At 35.0% G+C, this 20952-nt stretch overlaps 1 protein-coding gene across 3 annotated transcripts in view; it reads left to right on the top strand.

Annotated features, from left to right (window-relative positions):
• The window catches only part of UBR5 (ubiquitin protein ligase E3 component n-recognin 5), a 130412-nt gene that overhangs the window by 64063 nt on the left and 45397 nt on the right, over positions 1 to 20952 (top strand). For 2 of the 3 annotated variants that reach the window (XM_081266723.1, XM_081266722.1), the window contains exons 10-20: positions 5570 to 5686; positions 5771 to 5881; positions 6489 to 6643; positions 7364 to 7481; positions 10990 to 11174; positions 13948 to 14057; positions 14979 to 15091; positions 16446 to 16589; positions 16686 to 16797; positions 17034 to 17188; positions 17430 to 17627. In XM_081266723.1, the coding sequence (XP_081122849.1) occupies positions 5570 to 5686; positions 5771 to 5881; positions 6489 to 6643; positions 7364 to 7481; positions 10990 to 11174; positions 13948 to 14057; positions 14979 to 15091; positions 16446 to 16589; positions 16686 to 16797; positions 17034 to 17188; positions 17430 to 17627 (1518 nt within the window). Of the gene's footprint in view, positions 1 to 5569; positions 5687 to 5770; positions 5882 to 6488; positions 6644 to 7363; positions 7482 to 10221; positions 10242 to 10989; positions 11175 to 13947; positions 14058 to 14978; positions 15092 to 16445; positions 16590 to 16685; positions 16798 to 17033; positions 17189 to 17429; positions 17628 to 20952 lie in introns of those variants that run through there. The other variant, XM_081266724.1, reaches the window with a different exon arrangement.

Here is a 20952-nt window from a genome sequence, read left to right as displayed (position 1 = left end):
AGATATATGAAAAGATTCTCAACATCACTAATCATCAGGGAAATGTAAATTAAAACTACCATAAAACATCACCTCACCTCATGTTTTAGGAGTGACTATTATCAAAAATAAAAGAGATGAATGTTGACAAGGGTATAGAGAAAAGGAAATCCTAGTAGACTTTTAATAATATAGATTGGCACAGCCATTATGGTAAACAATTTTGAGTTTTGTGAAAAGGGTAAAAATAGAACTACCATATGGCTCAACAATTCATCTTTTGAGTATATACCCAAAGGAGATGAAGTCACTGCCTACTGAGGATATGTGCCCATCCATGTTCATTGCTGGATTATTCACAATAGGCAAGATTAAGAAGCAATTTAAGTGTCTGTTGATGGATGAGCGGATACTAAAATGTGATACATGCACCTACTGGAATATAATTCAGGAGGAGGGAGATTTTGTTATTTGTCACAATGGACTTGGAGGACATTATGCTAAGTGAAATAAGCCAGACATAAAGAAAAATATTTATTGCATGATCTTACTTATATGTAGAATATTTTTTTAAAAAGCCAAATATATAGAGAATTAACACTGATTACTGTAGATGGGGAGGAAATGAGATGCAGTCAAAGAATATAAATCAGCATATGTAAACATAGGATAAAAAAGTCTAGAAATCTAACGTACACATAAGGATTATAGTTAATAAAATTGTATTAGGGATTTTTGTCAGTTTTTTTAATCATAACCCCCTGTGTCACACACGCAAAAAGAAAGATGATTGATACATTAATCTACTGCAGTGTAGTAATAATATTTGTATTGTATAATGTCATGTTACAAACCTCAAATAGATACAATAAGTTTACAGAAAGCCATGTTAGGTAAATTTGCTAAACATAACAACTTTGTGCTTTCTAATAAAACATAATCTGAATGTAAAGGATGCACATGTTGTTCTGTATTCACTAAGTTCCCAGGAATGGTTGGTTATTGTGTGGTGGAAGAAAGAAAAATGATCCAGCAAGTAGGGACTGTTAATTAATAGTCATACCTCTTACTGTTCTGGATCTATTTCATGTAATTTAGTGGAAATAATAAATTTATTCTCACCCGCCATTTGAATTGTTATGTTCTAAGGTATTCTGGTTCTTTGGTATTGAAAAGAAACAGGCCCATGGTATTTGTCTCATTAGTATGTAAATTATTTTCAGCAGCCTTGTTGTTAGAATGTTCAAACTTGTTGGTTATATTGCTTCAATTTTATTTTGGTTTCCATACTGATGAGAGCTAAGGCAGTGTTCTAGAACTGAAAGTTGGGTGGTGGAAGGTTTTAGCTGTTTTTTTTTTTTTTTTTTTAATTACTGATAGTTGGAAGCAATGCAGTTTAGTGATGAAATGAGCAAAATGAGAATTGATCAGAAAAAAGAAAATAAGCTAGGCAAAAGGAGAATAGGGAAAGGAGAAATGAATATGAACATGCATGGTTTACCAAATTCAAATTGCACAGTATAACCTTTTGTTGTTATTCTTTTCAGTCATAGAACACAGTGTATTGCATTGAGTGACAGGACTTGGAGCTGGAAGTTAATAGCAAAACTAGTGTTTGCTGATGGTAGAAAATCAGGCAAACAAAAAAAGATGAAAACTAAGTTTTATGGGAGAAAGTTTAGGAAGAGTCAGATCAACTTTTTCAAATAAAATTTTAAATTTAGATATGGTCAGTAGGAGTTCCTGTTTCTGGACTAATTGTTTCTTCTTAAGCTTTGGCCACTAACTTATTCCCATTGTTTTTAATTGTTACTCTCTTCTCTTTGGGGAGGGACTCATGCAGTTATTCAGTTTTAAATTTAATAATTAGATTTAACCTTTAATGATGCAATTTTTGTTTAAAACAAAACAAAACTGTCAGTTGTGGGGGGTAAATGCCTGTAATCTCAGTGGCTTGGGAGGCTGAGACAGGAGGATTGTGAGTTCAAAGCCAGCCTTAGCAACTTCAAAATAAAATACGAAAAGGGCTGGGGATGTGTCTCAGTGGGTAAGTGTCACTGGGCTTAGTCACCTGTACCAAAAACAAATTATACTACTGTTTTTTAAAGAAATAGGGCCTATCTACTTTTTTCTAGTTGATATAAGCAGACCCAACTTACTCAGAAGTAGTATTTCATTAAGACAGTAAAAGTGTTACCTGTGATGTTATGAAATGAGTGAGCTGAGATATATTGTTATTTTTTGTATATTTGATTGTTTTATATTTCTCTAAATATAAATAAATTTCTTTTACATGGGCAGATTTGAAGCAGCAAGAATAGGTGTCTAATTTTTGTTATCTTTCCTAGACTTATGGTTGTATCATCTATGCACACTTGTCCATAGTGGGTTTTCAGGGCCTCAGAGATTCTACTGGCTTATTCAAAATGTCTCCATTATGGGGAACATTGACCTTTCAATTGACCAGTCAATTCTGAGAGGACCTCTGCATCCAGGGATGTTTTGTTCATGACTTTTGGTGTAACAAGTCCTTTAATTGAAGTTGGAGTTAAGATTCAATTGTTCATTCAGCACTTGGTTGGTGTGCTTTTTTGTGTGTGTGCTGTGTGCCAAACTGACCTGTAGTAATGTAGAGGTGACTGTGATGTGGAACTTCCCATGAGGAATGTAGGGGACACAAACATTCATGTAGTGTGATGTGTTCATAACATGGTCAGTACTAAACTAAAGGTGTGCATAAAGTTCCACAGGGCTTTAGAGTGGGGAATGACTATACCACCTGATAGATTTGGTAAAGACTTCATAAAGGAGATGACATTTAAGCAGTAAGTTTTTTGTTTGTTTGTTTTTCTTTTTCTTTTGAGACAGGGTCTTGCTAAATTGTTTAGTTCTTGCTTGGTTGCTGAGGCTGGGATTGCAGGTGTGCATCACCATGTCTGGTCAAGCAACAGTTTTGGGGCTAAGTAGGCATTGTCCAAGAAGCAAGGATATTCTAAACATCAAGCATGGACCTGGAGTAGTCATAAAAGGTGTGTTTGTGGAACAATGAAAAGTTCAGAATTACTGCTCTATGGTAGGGAGTAGAAGAGTAGGATGGAGCAGGATTGTAAAGTGACCTAGGTAACTGGCCAAGGAGTTAAGATGTACTCTGTAGCAACTAAGAAGCTAAAAGAGTCCTTAGAGAAGTGATGTGATAAAGTTGTTTTGAAGGAAGGGAATTCTGTTGGCATCATGAGAGAAAGGTATGTAAAGGAAGAAACATCTAAAGTCAGCTATGAATATGGTAAGATTGTTAAAGAATGAATTGTGAAGATTTCAGAATGCAGGGGCAATGGTGACAGGAAGGCAAGAGTCTGAAAAGAATTTGAGACAAATGCAACACTCCTTTACTAGTGACTTGATTGATGAGAGAAAGGGAGGAGTTGAGAACTCCCAGGTTTCCATGTCTCTAGTACAAGGTAGGTGTTGGGTGTTACTCATTTATATGGGGGCTACAGGTGAGGTACAGCTTTGCAGGTGGTGAGGAATTTGTTTTGGAGCCTGTCTATCCAGGAAGACATCTCTAATTGATGAATCTGGGGTTATGAGATAAAGACGTGTGTAAAAGCATGGTGCTTTAGTGGACGTAGTCACTGAGGATGAGAGTGGAGCATAATTTGAATCAAGGGACAAGGGCAGAATCTGTGGTGTAGGGAGTGCATTGTCATATAAAGGTGATGGAGACAGTAGCCACACAGGTAGGAGGAAGACCAGTAGAGAGTACTGACCTCTACTGGAGACCTCTCCTCTCAAAGGAGAGAATAGCTTCCAGAACAAATACCGAGCAGAAGCGAACATGGTGATACCAAGTGAGAATTCACTTGATCATGATTTCTTAAGGAAAGAATAATTTGGATGGTTGTTGGGGGGATATGGTCAGGGGTTTCATTTAGTGTGTATATGGTTTATATTTAAGGGAGGGGGATTTTTCTTTCTCTAAGAAGGGAAAAGGTGAGAATGGTACTTTCATTAAGTAAATCTAGAGGTGGGAATATTCAGGAAGGCTGTATACAAGAGCTGTTCTTTCCTTCCTTTTTGGGGAGGCATGAGCAGGAGATGAAGTCAGGGGAGCGTAGTAATCACAGTTAAATTTGAACACTTATTTTGCACTGGTCTCTGTGCGGTGTATTTGTTCTCCCTGTATGTATTATAATATCCATGTTAGAGGTGAAAAGTAGGTTCAGAGAAATTACATAATTTACTTGCAGCCACTAACTTAATATGTGTTGGATTCACATTTTGAATTCATTTGGTCTGATTATTTTAACCATGGGATTGAGATAGAGAATCAGGTAGAAAAAGTAAGATTCAGTGCAGCTGCCATAGAGAAAGTAAACAGTGATTTTCAGATACCCATGGTGAAGGAAGAGAGGAATTTAATAATTATTTCAAATTTAATCTCTTTTCTGTGCCCCCATAGAAGTACTTGAAAACAAGACCTGTTTGGTATAGGGAAAATAGAAGATTAAAATTAACGTTTTTTTCTGTACAAGGTATAATCCATTGCTAGTATGTAATATAAATCTTGGTAGACCTTTATCTGAGATTTATCTGAGCACTATAACCCATCTAACAAGTGAGATTGAAATTTGGCAGAAAACTAGAAAGACATGATTAGTTTAGTATATAGAAATCCAAGGAGAGGAAGTAATGTATAGACCAAAAGGAAAATACACAACCTAAGATCTGTTATTGGCAAGTTTTGCTCTGAGATTACTGGTTAGCTTCATGTCTATAATCCTTGGTCTTATATTTTAAAATAATTAACATTTGTAAATTATCATTCGTGTTGATTTACATTTATTGTCCAAACTTCCAAGCTTTTTATAATTTAACTGTATCCCAGTTCACTGCATGTATTTTACCTTAAAAGCTAGTGAACTTTATACCTTTAAAAGCAAAATAAAGACATTTGTCTCAGCATGTTGAAAGACTCAGGAAGAAATGGGGGTAAGGAATTTAGGAATCTTCTCTTTTTTGACTCTGAATTTCCTTGCTTCTATTCCTTGTTCTGTTTTGTTTTTTCCCCTTAACATTTATTGAGCACCTACTTTGTGAACATTCTTGAGTATATGATGTGGAAAAAGACAAGTTTATATTTGTGAGATAAACAGGTAAACACAATAAATCATGAAATGTTATCTAAAAAGCAAAATCAGGAGCCAGAATGTGAGAGTGGTGTTTTTTTTTAGATAGTATGGTTACGGAAGTCTCCTTTGAACTGACTTGATTGGGGCCAGGGGTGGGGGTGGGGGGATGAGTTGCCTGAGAAAAAGTAATGTAGGCAGAAATAATAACAGCAACAGTGGTCCTAGGATGGGGTCCTGATGGACATGGCTTAGGAACAGGACTGTGAGTTGTGACCTGAGTTCATGGAATGAACCAGAGCCTTATGTGGGGACTTTGTAGGCTGTGCTAAAGATGTTGTGATACCTGTGACTTATGTGTTCACATAATGAATTTAGATTTGATTTAGTGATTATACTGACTGTCCAAACCAGCAGATTTGGTAATTTGTATGTTTATAGTTGCTCTTATTTTTCCTTTATAGGATGGAACCAAATTTATTTGTATTGGAGCTCTGTATTCTGAACTTCTGGCTGTCAGCAGTAAAGGAGAACTTTATCAGTGGAAATGGAGTGAATCTGAGCCTTACAGAAATGCACAGGTATTTTATTATTAAATCTTGCATTGAATAGCTCTACATATCAACATATAAAACAGTAATCATTTTTCTTATATGCTTTCAAAGAATCCTTCATCACATCATCCACGAGCAACATTTTTGGGGTTAACCAATGAAAAGATAGTCCTCCTGTCTGCAAATAGCATAAGAGCAACTGTAGCTACAGAAAATAACAAGGTAGGAGTCACTTTGCATTAATAAACATTTCATGCTTAAATTCTTGTTTTTTTTTTTCTCTTCTTGCCCCTTTTCATCTTTTCATTTTCTATCCTTCTGTCTAACTAGGTCCATAAATACAAAGTGTCTCAAACCCTAAGAAAGTGATCCAATGTTTTTTTTTTTTGGAGGGCTGGGAGGTTAGTTTATGCTGTAATCCAACTTTAAAAGTAGTTTTCTACTTTTAAAGGAAAGGAAAAGATTCAAGAAAAGTGAAAGACAAGGGAAATCAGGGAGGTTATAAAAAGGTATAGTTTGAGAAAATATGTCAAATGATCGGTTTGACTTTAAATTCTATTAAAAAATGTTGGAGCAAATGTATAGTTTTGGTTAAGCCTTAAAGATGGCATTAAACATTCATTTCAATAGCTGCTATTTTAATTTACATGTGAAGAAAGTATTTTAATATCCAGTATTACTAAGGATCTGTTCTATAATACTATATTATTTAGCTCAACATTTTAGAATTCTAGGCTATAAAGTATGTATGCCTTACTCCAGTTTTGATCACACTTCTTTCGGAAGGTTTATTTATTTTTGTTTAAATCTCTAACCTTTTATTCTTTAGGTTGCTACATGGGTGGATGAAACTTTAAGTTCTGTGGCTTCTAAATTAGAACACACTGCACAGACTTACTCCGAACTTCAAGGAGAACGGATAGTTTCTTTGCATTGCTGTGCCCTTTATACATGTGCACAGCTGGAGAACAATTTATATTGGTGGTAAGTATGTAGGGAGGAGGAATTTTTTTCAGTGAATATTTTTATGTGCATGGAAACCTGCTTTGGGGAGTGGAATACTAATATGAGAAGGTCAATACTTTGTAGGGACAGAAATTTCAATTTAGAACATTGTTACCTTAAAATAAAAGCGCTTAAGATAAATTTATAAAAGTAATGCGTACTTAGTGACTGTATTTTAAAATTTATAATAGTATGATGTAGAATAAAAATCATCTAGAATTCTATGTCCAAAGATATCTGCTGCTAACATTTGGGGAATTTTCACCACCACCCCATACATAAATATGCATTTTGTTTTTAAATAATTGGAAATATATATAGAATATTTAAAAATTTTAATAGCATGAGTATTCTCTTTTAATAATTATAGTTTTAATGTTAGAAGATACCTAAATTTATTTTATTTGTATCTTAATAGATACAAATATATAAGAGTCTCCTAATGAAATGGAATTATTTTGAAGGGAAGTATCCACTGATAACATTTTCTATGAAAATTTAATCCTAAAAGTTTAATTAAAAACTAGATCCAGTTATTTATTGAATTTAAACAAGTTGCACATGTTAAAAGTATTCTGAGGCAAAAAATATGGAGAAGAAATATATCAAATTTTAAATGACAGTATGTGTGTAATTTCAGATTTAATTTATCGGCTTGGTTTCTGCTTTATTTGATCATTTTATGGTTTTCCTTTCCAGGGGTGTAGTTCCTTTTAGTCAAAGGAAGAAAATGTTAGAGAAAGCTAGAGCAAAAAATAAAAAGCCCAAATCCAGTGCTGGTATTTCCTCCATGCCGAATATCACTGTTGGTACCCAGGTAAGGGGTTAGAATTAAGAATAAGCCTATCCTAAGGGACATAATTTCTCTTAAAAATCATTTCCTTGTAAGCAATTTCTGTATAAGTAGTTTGATAGATGAGCATTATTTGAAGGACAAGGGTCCAGAGTAGCATCATACGTTTTTCTTCAAATGAGTAACATTTTACAGATTCTGGTCTCATGTTAGTATTTTTCCTATGGGACATAATTTCTATATTTGCTGCATTTTTAGAATTAGCTGGTACTTTGAAAATGCAGAACCTGTAGTCATCCTCTACCAAAAGTTTTTCAGTTTATCCTTATGTTTAACAGATAGGCCAGGTGATTCCTATGACTGAAAAAATTTTTTTGAAAGATTTTTCTTGAAAGATATTGCTCTTTTGCTTCAGCAGGAGGCACAAGTCTTTGTCAAATCCCTGAATTTATATATATGAGTTTCTATTTTGAGGTTGTGAGATGCTTTTAGGCTCCTTTAATTATTTTCTGGTGGGTGATTTCTTATTACTCCATTGGTTCTCAAAGTGTGGTTCAGAGACTACTGCTGATCCCTTGCCCTTTTCAGAAAGAGTGCAAAGCCCTTTCTTTTCCAGTTTTCTGTCTCATTGAAAGTAAATTGTCTCTATGTACTGAAGTCAGAATAACATTGAAACAGGTTGAATGCAGAAGCAGTAGGGAGAATCCAGCAGTTCTTGTATTCAACATGACATTAAGAGATTTGCAAAAATGTGAATGAGACCATTTTCCTCATTCTTATTTTTGAAATTCTATTTTTATGTTTGCATGTTGTTTTATATTAACATGGTTTTTTATTACTGTTAATAAATTAAAATCTTTCTTTTCTACTACCTACCTGCCCACCCACCCACCACCAAACCTACCCAGGGCCTCACACATGAAAGACAAGCATTCTACCACTGAGCTACCTCTTTTATTTTGATACAAGATCTTGCTAAGTTGCCCAGGGTGCTTTGACTTGAACTGTGATTATAGATGTGTGCTACCTTGCCTGGCTTAGCAAATATTTTTCAGTTTTAGTTAATAATACATTACATTACTGATTATTTAAAACTAAGTATTAGCCACATAAACAAGGGACTTGGGATACTCATTAATATTTAATAGTGGAAAAGGGTTTTTAGAGTGGAAGCTCATCTTCAGGGTAAAACAGTGTTTATATTTGTTATAGCAAGTGCAGTAATGAACATATTTATAATCCTTAAAACTTATGGTGGATTTTGTTACATAATGTGCTAATTTCCTCATGTAGCATTTTTTAAAAAATATATATTTTTTAGTTGTAATCAGCCACAATACTTTTATTTATTTTTATGTGATGCTGAGGATTGAAACCATCACCTCACGTGCTAGGTGAGCGCTCGACTGCTGAGCTACAACCCCAGCCCTTTCTCATGTAGCATTTAAAAAATTTTACTTATTTATTTTAGTTGATGGTCCTTTATTTTTTTTATTTATATGTGGTGCTGAGAATTGAACCCAGTGCCTCACACATTCAAGGCAAGTGCTTTACCACTGAGCCACAACCCCAGCCCTCATCTAGCATTTTTATTTCAGATTTTTTTCTCATCACCAAAAGGTACAATGACCTCTATCCCCTGTTTTAAAAAGTAGTTAGTCACTATTTAAGTTAAGTTTTTCTCCAAACGCAGCTTAAATATACATAATTCTTTTTGTTTCTGGCTGTTTTGAATTTTTTGTTTTTGTTTTTGTCCTATTCAACAGTTGTCTTTTTCTGATTCTTTTTGGCCTTCCAACTAGAAAGTTCTTAGTAATTAATTACTCACTATTCTAGACATTATTACTCAGGTTTCATTATTTATCTAAGTTACTTTGGGCAGGGTGGTTGCCCTATCCCCAATATGATCCCCTCTTTCCCTATTTTGTTCAAATACTGATTTCTGATGTTCTCAGAAGTTCCTTGTCAACTGTACTCCCATAACAGTAAGATATCATAGCAGCTACCTTATTAGTAGGTTACACTAATACTCTGCTAATACTGCAGGCAGAGAGGGCAGGAAAAATAAAGATGCATTGCAGAAAGAAAAGCTTTAAAGAAAGTAGCTTGGCACTACTACATTGCTGAAAGATAAATCGTATTAAAACACTTTGGTGATGGATGGATTTTCCTTTAAGCTTTAGAAAACTGGGTTAAACAGCCACAACAAAAGGAAAGTACTTTATGTGTGAACATCGGAAAGAGTGTTGATCACTTAAGGGTATTCTGTTCTTTCTCCATTCACAGAAAGTAATTGTCAGGAGTAATGTATTTAGCATATATTCATTGTATATCTTGATATGGTAGGCTCCACCAACACTCCTCCTTGTCTTTAAGATGCCTTTATTTTTATAGGAAGACATTAGTAAATAACTCATTATAGAATGCTACATTTCTATTTTAGTTAGTCTTATTTCTTATTGAACCCTTTTTAGGCTTCAAGCTTTCGCTAGTCTTTTCTAAAAAATTCTGAATGAAATTTCCCTTGAAATTACTAAGTTTTGCAGAACATACTTTTCCCAAGAAGCCTGCTTTTAGGAACTATTCATCTATGCCATAGAGCTATAGTTAGTGACACAATATTATTTTTTGGTAGAATTGCAACTCTAAGCCAATGTTTACACCTCCCATACTTCTCTAATGTACCACCGTTATCCTGTCTCTCTTGTCTCTCTATCCAAAAATATTTGACACTGGTCAAGTATAAGATCATCATTAGTTCCTGGACAACTGAACATGATATAGGTAAGGTTGGATGGTTGGAGACCTCATAAGAGGAACTATTTGTGTCATGTTTTAACAGTGCCATGTGTTTTCAGTGTGTAACCTGAGGTTAGTCCCTGACAGAATTTTATAGCTTATTGACTCCTATACTTAAATTCCTGATACTAACATCTTTGTGTAATCGTTTTCCACATTTTTTGGTACATTATAATTATACATCATGATGGGATTTGTTGTTACATATTTATACATGCCACACAGTATAACAATATCTACATATTATTTTTAAAATAAAAATTGCAGTGTCCATTAAACTTTTGGCTAGTACAGAAAAACAGTCTCGGGTGAAGCCAACATCTTATAGGAATGAAGCTAATGGAGCCTGTGTAGATTTGTGAATTAAGGAGGAAAATAATTTGAAATTAGGAAACAAAATATAATTATTTTATTTACAATTTTATATTGATAACTATGTTTAGTTTCTCTGCAGTTGCTGTTTAGTTTCGTTTTAGTAGAATTGTTATTTGTTGCATGAATTTTTAGTTTTTTAGCAAACATGCTGAAATTTCTCTTGCATCTTAGTTTTAGGAACAAATTTTCTTAGAGATTATTAAGTTGGTGCTTTTTCAACCTTACTGATTGTGTAAGATTGTACCAGAAAACGAAGGAAGCAATCCTTTATGTATTGCATTTTCATACATTTATGACAGTTATTTCAGTTTGTTTTAAAGTTATGCCATCTTTATGGTGGTTTTCTTTGATTTGCTAGGTATGCTTAAGAAATAATCCTCTGTATCATGCTGGAGCAGTTGCATTTTCAATTAGTGCTGGGATTCCTAAAGTTGGTGTCCTAATGGAATCAGTTTGGAATATGAATGACAGCTGTAGATTTCAGCTAAGATCTCCTGAAAGCCTGAAAAGCATGGAAAAAGCTAGCAAAACTACTGAAACTAAGTAAGTATTATACTCTATGCTTTAATATCACTTTCTTATTTGTTGTTAATATTAATGGGGTTAATCAAAGGAGATCTAGAAGTATATAGTGACATAGAAATCAGGAATCGCTAACAATTGCTGTTTCTACTTTGCTTAGTATTTGTATATTGAATTTGCTCTTGATGGTGGCCAGAATGGCAGAGTGGTGTTCTTTTTCTCTCTCTCTCTTTTTTTTTTTTTGATGTCCTTTTTGTCATTAGATTGAGCTATATGAGTAGCAGTTACAATGTGTTCAGCCTTATGTTTAGGCCTCCCCTGTCCCTTTGTATATCATTTTAATTTCTATCTAATGCTTTGCCTTAATCAGGATCATAGGAAAGGTTTTACATGTTCTGGGGAGGAAATTCTGTAAAAGATTTGTAAACTTTTTTTGTGTATTAGAGGGATATGTGAACAGAAATACCACTGATTTTTATCTAGTTCCCTATTCTGGGCCTGGTTTATTATTTAGAGTGCTATAGAGATTTTATTATCTATGCTTTAAAAAACATTCACTCATCATTTAGGATATGTGTATTATAATTTGGTGGTTTAGTACATGAACTAAAAATCTTTAATGAACTTGTTAAATAACTTTTAACCCACTGTCCCACCCCCCCATACTAGGGGCATTCAACCACTGAGCCACATCCCTAGCCTGTTTTTATATTTTATTTAGAGACTTCTCACTGAGTTTTTTAGGGCCTCCCAGAATTGCTAAGGCTAGCTTTGAACTCTTTCTCCTGCCTCAGCCTCCTAAGCTTCTGGGATTACAGGTGTGCCCCACTGTGCCTGGCAATAACTTTTAATCTTAAAAAAAAAAAAAAAAAAATCTGGGGCTGGTGTTGTGGCTTAGTGGCAGTGCGCTTACCCAGCATGTGTGAGATACTGGGTTTGATTCTCAGCACCATATATAAATGAATAAATAAAATAAATGTTCATCAATAACTTAAAAAAAACTGACTCTTAATATGGAAAGAGTAGGATTATCACATTCCATAAATTACTTTTTTTTAAAATATAGGCAGCCATTCAAAAATTATTGGAGTTATATGGTATATAAAAGTTTAAGATGTGAGTTTTTAGTTTGCTCTCCCTTTATGCTCAAACAAGTGTAATGAGTATAAATTTATTAGCTTTATCACCGCTATTTCTCCTTTGATATTAAAAATGCAAACTAAAATTCAGAAACAGGGATTTCTGTTAAGTTAAAAGCATAATGTACAACCAAAGTTTTGTACTGGAAGCCTAATTGATCATTTAAGTGCTTTTCCTTTTCCTTTTTTTTTTTTTTTTAAGTTTTAAAGATTTAGGCTACTCTACTACTTATATTGATTTTTGTCCTAAAAAGTAACAAAGCACATATTCATTGTTTTATGATTTGGTGGGGGAGGGTGTGCTGGGGATTGAACCCAAGGCCTTTGTGCATTTGAGGCAAGTATTCTACCAACTGAGTATATCCCCAGCCCTATTTTATGAATTTGATGTGAACAAATGTAAACAATAAAAAGATTAGACTGAAATCATGTAACTTAATGAAGTTTTTCAAGATTTTCCTTGAAATTGGCCATTTTTATTAGTGAAAGTTGTAATAGTTAAGTGAAATTAAATGCCAACAGCATGCTGTTGACATGTCACTAGCGCCTACTATTCAACAAAAGACCTTCACTTTAAGGTATGCTAGTGACAACTCAGTATTGGCTTTGTCCCTGCATCACAGGATTTGTCGAGCAGCCAGCATTGCTGACAGCATGCGTATGTTGCGCACTTCTGGGGAAAATAATATTGATTTTCTTTTGGATTATTTCTAAATTCAGGTGAAATTCCTAGTGAAAGTAATAAGAGGTCGGAGGGTTAAGATTATGACCCAGATTTTAATATATGTGTCAGAATGAAATAACACGTTTTTAACAAGTCATTTTTGTGATTAAAAACTGATCTCTGCATTTTAATAAATAAAAACATTTGATTTTTCCAGCTGTAGAATATTATATTGTTGCTGTAGTTAACTTCTTGTTTTGTTTTGTTTTGTTTTTTTTTGGTGTGTGTGTGTGTGTCTATCTACTAGTGATTGAACTTAGGGGCATTCAACCACTGAGCCACATCCCCAGCCCTATTTTGTATTTCATTCAGAGACAGGGTCTCACAGAGTTGCTTAGCACCTCGCTTTTGCTGAGACTGGCTTTGAACTGCAATTCTCTTGCCTTAGCTTCTGGGATTACAGGCATATGCCACCGACTGTAGTTAACTTTTTATTTGGGTATTAATGTAGTAGTTCATTGAAGAGGCATAGTTTTCTTAATCCTATTACTAGTTGGCTTGAGTATGGAGTTTTATAAACTGGTATAAGTAGTTTTTTCTTCAAACTAAGAAATTAATGACCTTCTAGGCTTTTTACTTATTTGAATTTACCATTTATTGAAGTTAAATTGCTATAAACCCTTTTCACTATTACAGTATGAAACTTCTTTGCCCATCAGGGTTATTTGATAAAGCCATGCTGATAAATTAAGAACAACACTTATTGTTCTTCCTAGATAAAGCTTTATCAGCATCATTGTCCTAAGTTATTTATAGGTTTGTATGATATAGTTTTTCTATAGTTGAGAGCCCGCCCTCTATACCTTTTTAAAAGTGTATTGAGTCATAAAATTATACCATTTAGTAAAACTTTTAATTATTTTATTCCTTTACATAATAAGCTTGTCTTAATACATATAATTAGAAGGCAAATCTTTGTTTCTTGCTGTAGGCCTGAAAGTAAGCAGGAACCAGTGAAAACAGAAATGGGTCCTCCACCATCTCCAGCATCCACCTGTAGTGATGCATCCTCAATTGCCAGCAGTGCGTCAATGCCATATAGTAAGTTTTATATGTAGTCTATATTGGTCAAAGTCAAGTCCCAGGTAGATAGCTGTGTACTCGGCTTATTTCTGACTGGAATTAACTTGTGTGAATTTTTAAGTTTTAAAGTATCTTTTTATATGAGGTGTGTTTTCACTAGTGTATGTATGTATATATGTATGTATGTATGTATTGCACAAGTTTATTTAAATGGAAAGATAGTATTTATAGTATCGACCATTTCTGTTTTTGAGAATTACAGTTTAAAAAAATACATAAAATTTATTATAAAATAAAGGGAAATAACTGCCTTTAACCAGAATATTTTGACTCAATTTTTTTAAATATTTATTTTTTAGTTATAGGTGGACATATATCTTTATTTTTTATTTTATATGGTGCTGAGGATCGGACTCGGTGCCTCACGCATGCTAGGCAAGTGCTCTACCTCTGAGCCACAACCCCAGCCCTGACTTTTTGTAAGTTAGTTATGGCTTGGTCATAAAGGATTTGTAACATGTATAAATATAGATTAACCATGGATTTAAAGGATTTTTAAAAAGCCCCTCAAAATTTAAGATTCCTATATTTATCAAATAGTTTTAACAATAGCCTAGCAGATCTTCCTTTTTAAACTTTAGTTAACCCTAATTTTGAGAGTCCAAAATATACTCTTTTGTTCTTTATAGCTGTTTATAATTTGTAGTATCTTTAGGATAATTAGACATTAACGGTTAACAGATCTTTATTCTGAATTTACTTGAAGTATCATTTGGTCATAAAACCCTAGTTCAGAAAGGGGTAGTTCATAGCATTTTTGTTTAGAAACCTCAGTTATGTATCCCTTTAAAAATGATCATTCTTCATATATTTAGATGAAATCTATAAAGTCTCTTTTACATTTTCTTTTTGGTACTTACCATTTTGTTGTTGTCTAAGAACGACGTCGGTCAACCCCTGCCCCGAAGGAAGAGGAAAAGGTGAATGAAGAGCAGTGGTCTCTTCGGGAAGTCGTTTTTGTGGAAGATGTTAAGAATGTTCCTGTTGGCAAGGTTGGTTCAAAATAGCTAAGAATTAGTACTATCAGAAGCATAACATGGTTGGTTACCCAGGGATTTAAGGTTGGTTCAAAATAGCTAAGAATTAGTACTATCAGAAGCGTAACATTGTTGGTTACCCAGGGATTTAAGGTTGGTGTCTGTGAACCCTTTCTTTAATGCTTTTTTATTCATCACCTTTGGTGGTTTCTCTTATCCCATTTCTGAATCCAATATAGGAATAGGTCTTCTCTGTCCTTGACTGATGAAGAGGTGTTGCTTTGCCTTGAGTGTTTTGGTGATATGTTGCTTTTCTTTCTTTTTTATTTTAACATGTTATTTGGGGGTATTTTTAGATTTACCGAATACTTGCTTTCAGAGATAACAAAACTTTGATATGGTTAATTCTTTCTCACTGTTAGTATAAATGGCAATCTTCTGTTACATTGAAAATTCTTCCTTAACACAGAAATGTAGTAAAGCTCTCACTGAGTGACCTTCCACTTTTTCCTCTCTCCTTCCTGAAGAGGGTTTTTCCTTCCAAGAAGCCAAGTAGGTAGAATGCCATTAATTTCATCTTTTCCCAACATTTACTTAAAATGTACCCACAACTGTGGAATATCTGCAAAGTGAAGGTTTTCCTGATTGCTTTTTAGTTTGTAAAATGTTCTTTTCATTTTACTTAGGGAAGAGCAGATATACCATGCTTTGCAGTTTGCAAAGTCCTTTCTTATTCGACCTTTTCATCAATTGTAGTTTATGAGCAAGTATTTTCTTCTAAGAAGTTCACACTGCTCAAAAGTCAAAATCAGATGTCCTGGTTTCAAGTCCTGTGCTTGTCTTTGTGTGCATTGCTGACCTCCTCCCAATGTTGATGACTACAGTAGCTACTAGTTATGTTATGTGGCTATTTAATTTATTCATATTAAGAAACATTAAAAATTCAACTCCGTTTCAAGTGCTCAGTAGATACTGAGGGCTCTTAGACAACACAGATGTAAATCATATACTATCATCAAAGACATTCTGTTGGACAGTGTTCCTTTAAACTAATGAAGAGGGAAGATGAGAGAATTTCCTTGGTTTTACTTTAGGATGTTTTTTGTGTGCGTGCACCCCGCCCCCCTACTTCTTCCAGGCAGTTGATAAACATTCAGACTGTAGTCACTATATGGGTCAGTTTTTTGAGCTTTGAATATAGACATCAAGAGCATAGCTTTAGTGATTCTGTCCAAGTTAATTTTATAATTTATGATTACTGAAGAATAAAGAATTAATTGCCATGTTAAATTAATTCAGTGAGTACAATTTGTGCCTTGGTTTTATATAAACTATTGTTAATTTACAGTGTATTTGCCTATACTTTTAGGTGCTAAAAGTCGATGGTGCCTATGTCGCTGTAAAATTTCCAGGAACATCCAGTAATACAAATTGTCAGAGCAGCTCTGGTCCAGATGCTGATCCTTCTTCTCTCCTGCAGGATTGTAGATTACTTAGAATTGATGAACTGCAGGTAAGTACAGAGGATTTGTACAGAAGGTGAATATTGGGACTGACTCCTTGAGTATGTTACAGTGTTTGAGAATGGAATTCCTTTTGTGTGTTGTAGGTTGTCAAAACTGGTGGAACTCCAAAAGTTCCTGACTGTTTTCAGAGGACTCCTAAAAAGCTCTGTATACCTGAAAAAACAGAAATATTAGCAGTGAATGTAGATTCCAAAGGTAAAGATTGTAACTTTAATTTAGCATGCTATGTATCATATTAATACTTTTGTAGTAAATGGGAATAGAATAAATGATGAGTGATGTTTTTTGTTCCTTATTTATAGTTTATGGAATAAAATGGTGTTGAATTGATTCACAGATGTGGTCTGAGAAGCCAGAATTTGGTAAATATTTAAAAGACGTGTGTAACAGTTTTTTTTTTTTCTTTTTCCCCCACTTACGTGTTTCTGAAGGTGTGCATGCTGTTTTGAAGACTGGAAACTGGGTACGGTACTGTATCTTTGATCTTGCTACAGGAAAAGCTGAACAGGAAAATAATTTTCCTACAAGCAGCATTGCTTTCCTTGGTCAGAATGAGAGGAATGTAGCCATTTTCACTGCCGGACAGGTAAGAGGCTCATTTTTGCTCTTCAGAAGTGAGATGGCACACTGCCATTTCTGTGCATCTTAGGATTTGTCTTTGGTTTGCTTATTAGTAAACTTTCTAAGTATTTAAAATATTTTAGGATAAGCATTCTAATGTAAGGTTTTTTCAATATTAATACTAACATCCAATTTGGAAATAAATAAATGTATTCTAAAGTCATTTTTGATTGGGAGCCAAACTTTTATTTTTCCCTTTATTATAGGAATCTCCTATTATTCTTAGAGATGGAAATGGTACTATCTATCCAATGGCCAAAGATTGCATGGGAGGAATAAGGGATCCTGATTGGCTTGATCTTCCACCTATTAGTAGTCTTGGAATGGGTGTGCATTCTTTAATAAATCTTCCTGCCAATTCAACAATCAAAAAGAAAGCTGCTATTATCATCATGGCTGTAGAGGTAACTTTTGAAACTGCTTGGCATTTTAATTCAGAGGATTTTTCTGCATTCTAGAGAAACAGTCTTGAATAATCATTCATTGCCTCTTCCTTCCCTACAGGAGCCAATAGTCTGTTAGAACACTGGCGGAAAATAAATCAGTGATTATGGAATAATTTTATTTGAGAGAGGCGTGCACAATATTGAGGGAATATAGAGAGGCACAGAAATCAGAATAACTGTGTAGGAGGCTGCCTTGAAGAAGTGACGTGGGGCAGAGCTTTGCTCATATAAGGGCGAAGATGGGAGGCCAAGAGTGATCTTTGAGGATTTCATTAATAGTTTGGGAGAACATGTGATTCTTTTGATATGATCTCTACCTTGTTGTTATGTCACTGAATAGTAACTGATGAGGCTGGAGAGAGGTACTAGTGAACCTGTGTGCTAACCTAAGGGACCTAAATTTTTCCATGAATATCAGAGCAGGAGGATTTTAAGTTGGTAAATAATATAATTTGGTTTTTAAGAAAGATTAGTGATTGCCAGGCAACTCAACAGGTTGGGTGAGGCTGGAGAGTCACAAGTTTGAGGCCTGCTTGGGCAAGACCCTGTCTCCAAATGAAAAAACCTGGGGTGGGAGTCTAGGGATATAGATCATTAGTAGAGTGCTTACCTCACATGCACAAAGCCGAAGGTTTGCTGCTGCCCGCACCCCTTGCCTCCCAGAGGTGGTGAGGGCACGTGTGCATGTGTGCTTGGCATCAAGGGCAGCAAAGGGCAGGTTTTTAAGAACAGAAGTTTACATATCACATAGACAGATAATAGAGTAATCCGGGTTAGAAACAAGTGAACTTGGAAGTGAGGAAGGAGGGGATAGATTTGAGAGAAATCTTAAGGAAGTAGAAGCTGCAGAGCTTGGTTACTGGATATCAGCATTAAATGAAAATCAGCTGTTTTACATTTCTGATTTGGGTGTGGTAATATTAGACAAGAAATATAGAAGGAGCAAAGAGGATGAGTTTAGTTTTCAATGTGTTGTGGTTGAGCATTTGTTAGATGTGGATGTGGAGGTACTATCCCTGGAAGGTATTGTAATTTTAGCTGAGGTTGACTAACATTTTAAAAGGATCACAGCTTATGTGCTAAAAGTAGTAGGGGGAAGAGTTGCAAGAGGGAGTCAGATTAGGAAGCCATTAAAATAACTCAGGTGGGAGATGATGGTGACTTGGCTCAGAAGACAGCTATTAACGAAAAATTATTCGATTCTAGATATGTTTGGGTCAAAGGAAGGAAATGAGGGCAAATGGTTTTGGAAATAAAAAGCTGCCATTTATCAAGATGCAGACTGTAGCGGTGTGTAAGTTCAGGAGTTGGGGTGATAGCATCAGGATTTTGGGTTTAGGCATGTGAAGTTGAGAATATATCAGATATCTAGGAAGAGATGGCAAATGGAAAAATTTGTAAATCTGAAGTCCAGAAAATAAAGGACCAAGGTGGAGAAATGTATGTGGGAGTTGTTAATTAAAGGAATTATATTGAATAAGCTTATCAAGGCCATGGAGAAAAGTTCTAAGGACTAAGCCACAATAATAGTCCTAGCACTTAAATGCCTAGGTGATAAATGAGAACCAGCATAGACTCCTGGGAAGGAATATCCATGAGGGTTGGGGGAAAACTAGAGTGAACAGTGTCTTGGAAGCCAAACGAAGAGCTTATGTCAAGCAGAATGTCTTCAACTTTCAGGTGAAGTGAAGGACTGGCTCTTCTCTGTTGTATTTTGGCCATTGTTGGTAGTGCAGATGAAAGTCTGTTTAGATTGAATTAAGGAGAAAATGGGAGGTGAGAAACTGGAGATCAAGAACTGAGAATTACTGTAAAGGATGGAAATAGAGTCTAATATGGGAGCTTATTCATCCCTTATTATGTTAGAGGTGATAAACAAACTTTTGGAACTGCATGTAAAATAGACTGAATCCAGTACTCCTAAAAGCTAACTGTAAGCATTTGCTTAGAGACACAGACACATACATTTATTTAGGTTTAGCTCTGATTGTAATCTACTAGATTAGTGGTTCCAAACTGTAGAATGTCCCAAGAAATAGCCTTCATATTTTAAAATTGTCATTTGGTTGCCAACATTTAAAAGTCAACAGGATTTATATATTTAAAATCCAGATTTTCGTGGGCAGGGGTTGTGGCTCAGCAGTAGAACACTCGCCTAGTATGTTTGAGGCCCTGGTTTCGATCCTCAGCACTACGTAAAAATAAATAAATAAAATAAAGCTATTGTGTCCAACTACAACTAAAAAAATAAATATTAAAAAAATTCCAGATTTTCAGCCATTCTTTAAAATCAGGTGTTCTGGTTTAATAACTTTTATCATGTGAACAATAGACTGCCCTTTTTAGAGCCTATTGTGCATGATCTCTCCAATTTATTGAGGTCCCCATGACCTACAGTTTGTTGCTGAGTCCAAGTGTTAGTTGCCATTTATTATATAGATTGTGTGATCTTTTTTATACTTAGCCCTCTTCACTCATTTATTATTAAATGTAGGCATTTGATTCTATGACCCCTGCGCTTTGTCAGCATCTCCAGGGCAGAGATAAAATGTGTCATCATTACCATGGTAGGGATGAAGTTGTCATTTATCTTTTATCTTAATGAGAAGGGCTTGGCATATAGTAGACCCACAGAAATACTTTACTGAACTCCCTATGCTCTTTGGTATAAGCGACAAATACAATATACAGTGATAGTAGAATGATTTTTTTTTTTTTTTTTTTTGGCTTGCAACCTGCTAAGTGTGGTATTGATAGTCTCAGTGTGAGAGTCCATGTACAGTCCAACAGGTTGGAAATGAGCTTCCTGTAGAGTAAATGACTGGCTGGCTGCTTGAAAACAGTCTGTAACACAGCAGTGTGCAGCAGAATAGCTTGGTTTTAGTTGCCTTTGAAAGTATTGTGCTTTTTGTCCTTTGGAGAGACTTTGATATGTTCTCCCAATGTATTGATTAGTGCATAAGTTTCTCTATTCTTGGGCAAGTTTAGTGTTCTGTGACCTACCTCATGAACTGAAGCTTGCCATTGATGGGTTTCCTTGGGGCTCTAGTTAGCTGCAGTCAAAATGGCCTGTCTCTCATGTGATAGGTACAGAAAATAGGTTTTTAAAGATGTATTTTCTTATATGAATACTGCTCCACCCCCCCCCCCCCCCCCCGCATCCTCTTTACCTTCTTCACAAGGTTGTGGGAAGGAGAGCTTATATGGAAGTTTCTGGGAGGTTGCAAGTTGTTGAGGTGCATTTTTCTTCTTCCTTTTGTATTCTCCACCCCCCCCCCCCAAA

This window comes from Spermophilus citellus (assembly GCF_964194105.1).
Source record: "Spermophilus citellus genome assembly, chromosome: 14".
NCBI lineage: Eukaryota > Metazoa > Chordata > Mammalia > Rodentia > Sciuridae > Spermophilus > Spermophilus citellus.
The sequence above is the reverse complement of the archived record's forward strand: the minus strand, read 5'-3'. Positions and strand labels throughout refer to the sequence as shown.